We start from the raw sequence: 2019 nt of genomic DNA on the forward strand, positions 1-2019 counted from the left end.
TCGACTATCAACGTCACCACATGATGCATGATTAACCATCCGCCGCTTTTGACGTTATTTTCACAAAATTAGTAAAAAAAACATTAAAATTAGTGCAATTTCAATTTTGCCCTCCGTGAGCCCACACATATATACATTATATATGCACACCGCAAGCAAGACATAATACTAGCAACACATTTATTAAAAGAAAGTAAGACCAGTCATCAATTTGTGGTTTTTGGAGTTCTCTACACTAAAATTTGTTAGTGTTGGATGTCTCTCTACATATGTACAACTTTACAATTATCATGAGATTTGCCAAACATGTTATCAAGTCTCTTGTGTGTACAAAAAGATTGCATTATTTCTGAAATAAAATGTTATCAAGTCTGCTTCATTGTTTAAAGTATTCTCTTTCCTGCTGGTGCACCAACTCCTCATGGTTGAAGAATATTGACTTAATTGCGTTGACTTTTGTGTTTCAATCTATAAAGTTGCTTGATCAATGCCATTTTAATGGGCTAGTCAACCACAAAATTCATTTGCATATTTGAGTTTCAAATAAATCACAGGATAAGAATGTTGGGAATATTTTCAAATAGACAAAATATATATTTTATTTTGGGTTGAGTCTTAGCAGAAAAAAGAAAGAAGGAACAAAGAATTGGTTCACAAAAGTTGGTTGGTTCCACGGAGACTTGTGGTTGACAAAAGGTGATGGTTAGGCTTGAGGGTGTGGTTGGAACACCCTTGGGGTTTTATCATGCTTCCCTTTAATTTGCAGAGTGTGGATGGAGCCCCCATCAACCGTCATGATTACCTAATTATTTATTTATTTAAATATTTATTTTTTTAAATTAAATGGCAATATTAATAACTAGAAAATTAAAAGAAAAACATAATTTCATTAAAAAAACATAAGGTACTAGAAAAAAAAAAGACAACATACTAAAAAAAACACAACATACTAGAAAAAAAAAACTACATATATTTTGCCTGAATTTGTGTCTTACGAGCCTCCAAAATGATTCGGTCCTCCTCTGGTAGATTTGGCACATCGTTTGCGAGAAACTCCATGTCTTTTTGGATTTGTTTCTCCATTCTCATTTGTTGGTCTTTTTCCCTAATGTAGATTATTTTGTTGAGACTTGCCTCGAACTCGCTCAACTTTGATGGGCCATCTGATGTAGTAGACTTTCCACGTGTCGCTGTCTTACTTTTATCCCTACCAGTTGGACGAGGCAGCTCTTCTGGTTCTTCAAACTCGTCAGCATCGTCGTTTAGATTAATTGTTGTACGAGCATCGGACCCAGATGGTTCGGTGGTGGATGTCGATTTGGACCGTTTGGATCTAGGGCGGGTTGGGTCGAACGGTGCTACAAGATGCCACTTTGGAGATTTGCGAAGAAGCTCCCATGTGGTTACCAACGTAAACATATGCCCATGGTACATTCTATAGTCGTTATGGGCTTGTGTCATGACATCGACGTCGCTCGTACCACTTTTTCTTCGACTACTGTTGATGAGATTAGTATATATGTTGTTGAAATTGCTAACCTTCGTCCTCATAGCACCCCACTTTCCTGAAAAAGAATCGGCAGTTCGATACTCGCCACGACCCATTGCGGCGAAAAACTTTTCACGTATACGACCCCAAAAAACCTTTATGTCTTGGTCGTTTCCTATAAAAAAATTTTTTTTGCAAAACCATATGTTTGAATTAAAAAATAAATTTACAAAACTATATGTTTATAAAAGTATGTAAAACTTACCAACAATCTCGTCCTCCGATACGTCGAACCATTCTTTTGCCAAGTCGAACTCTTCCTTAGGCGACCAAAATTCGACCTTCTTAGTAGCACGTTTTTCGGTCTCATCCTTCTTTTTATGATTTCTTTTTTTTTTTTCTAGAAGAGGATTCGAGTTGGGTTTTGGGAACGGATTCGATTTCGGTTGTGTTTTGGGTTTCGGGTATGTTTTGGGTTTGAGGTATGTTTTGGGGTATGTTTGAAGGAAAAAATGGGGTTTGAGAATAAT

General features: G+C 36.6%; 1 protein-coding gene across 1 annotated transcript; it reads right to left on the reverse strand.

The window, feature by feature from the left end:
• Window positions 1-963: 963 nt before the first annotated feature.
• On the reverse strand, window positions 964-1605 carry LOC110901320. Its single transcript, XM_022148156.1, has one exon. It carries the CDS (start codon window positions 1603-1605, stop codon window positions 964-966), a length of 642 nt encoding a protein of 213 aa, XP_022003848.1.
• Window positions 1606-2019: the final 414 nt, after the last annotated feature.

This window comes from Helianthus annuus, chromosome 2, assembly GCF_002127325.2.
Source record: "Helianthus annuus cultivar XRQ/B chromosome 2, HanXRQr2.0-SUNRISE, whole genome shotgun sequence".
NCBI classification, from domain to species: Eukaryota; Viridiplantae; Streptophyta; class Magnoliopsida; order Asterales; family Asteraceae; genus Helianthus; species Helianthus annuus.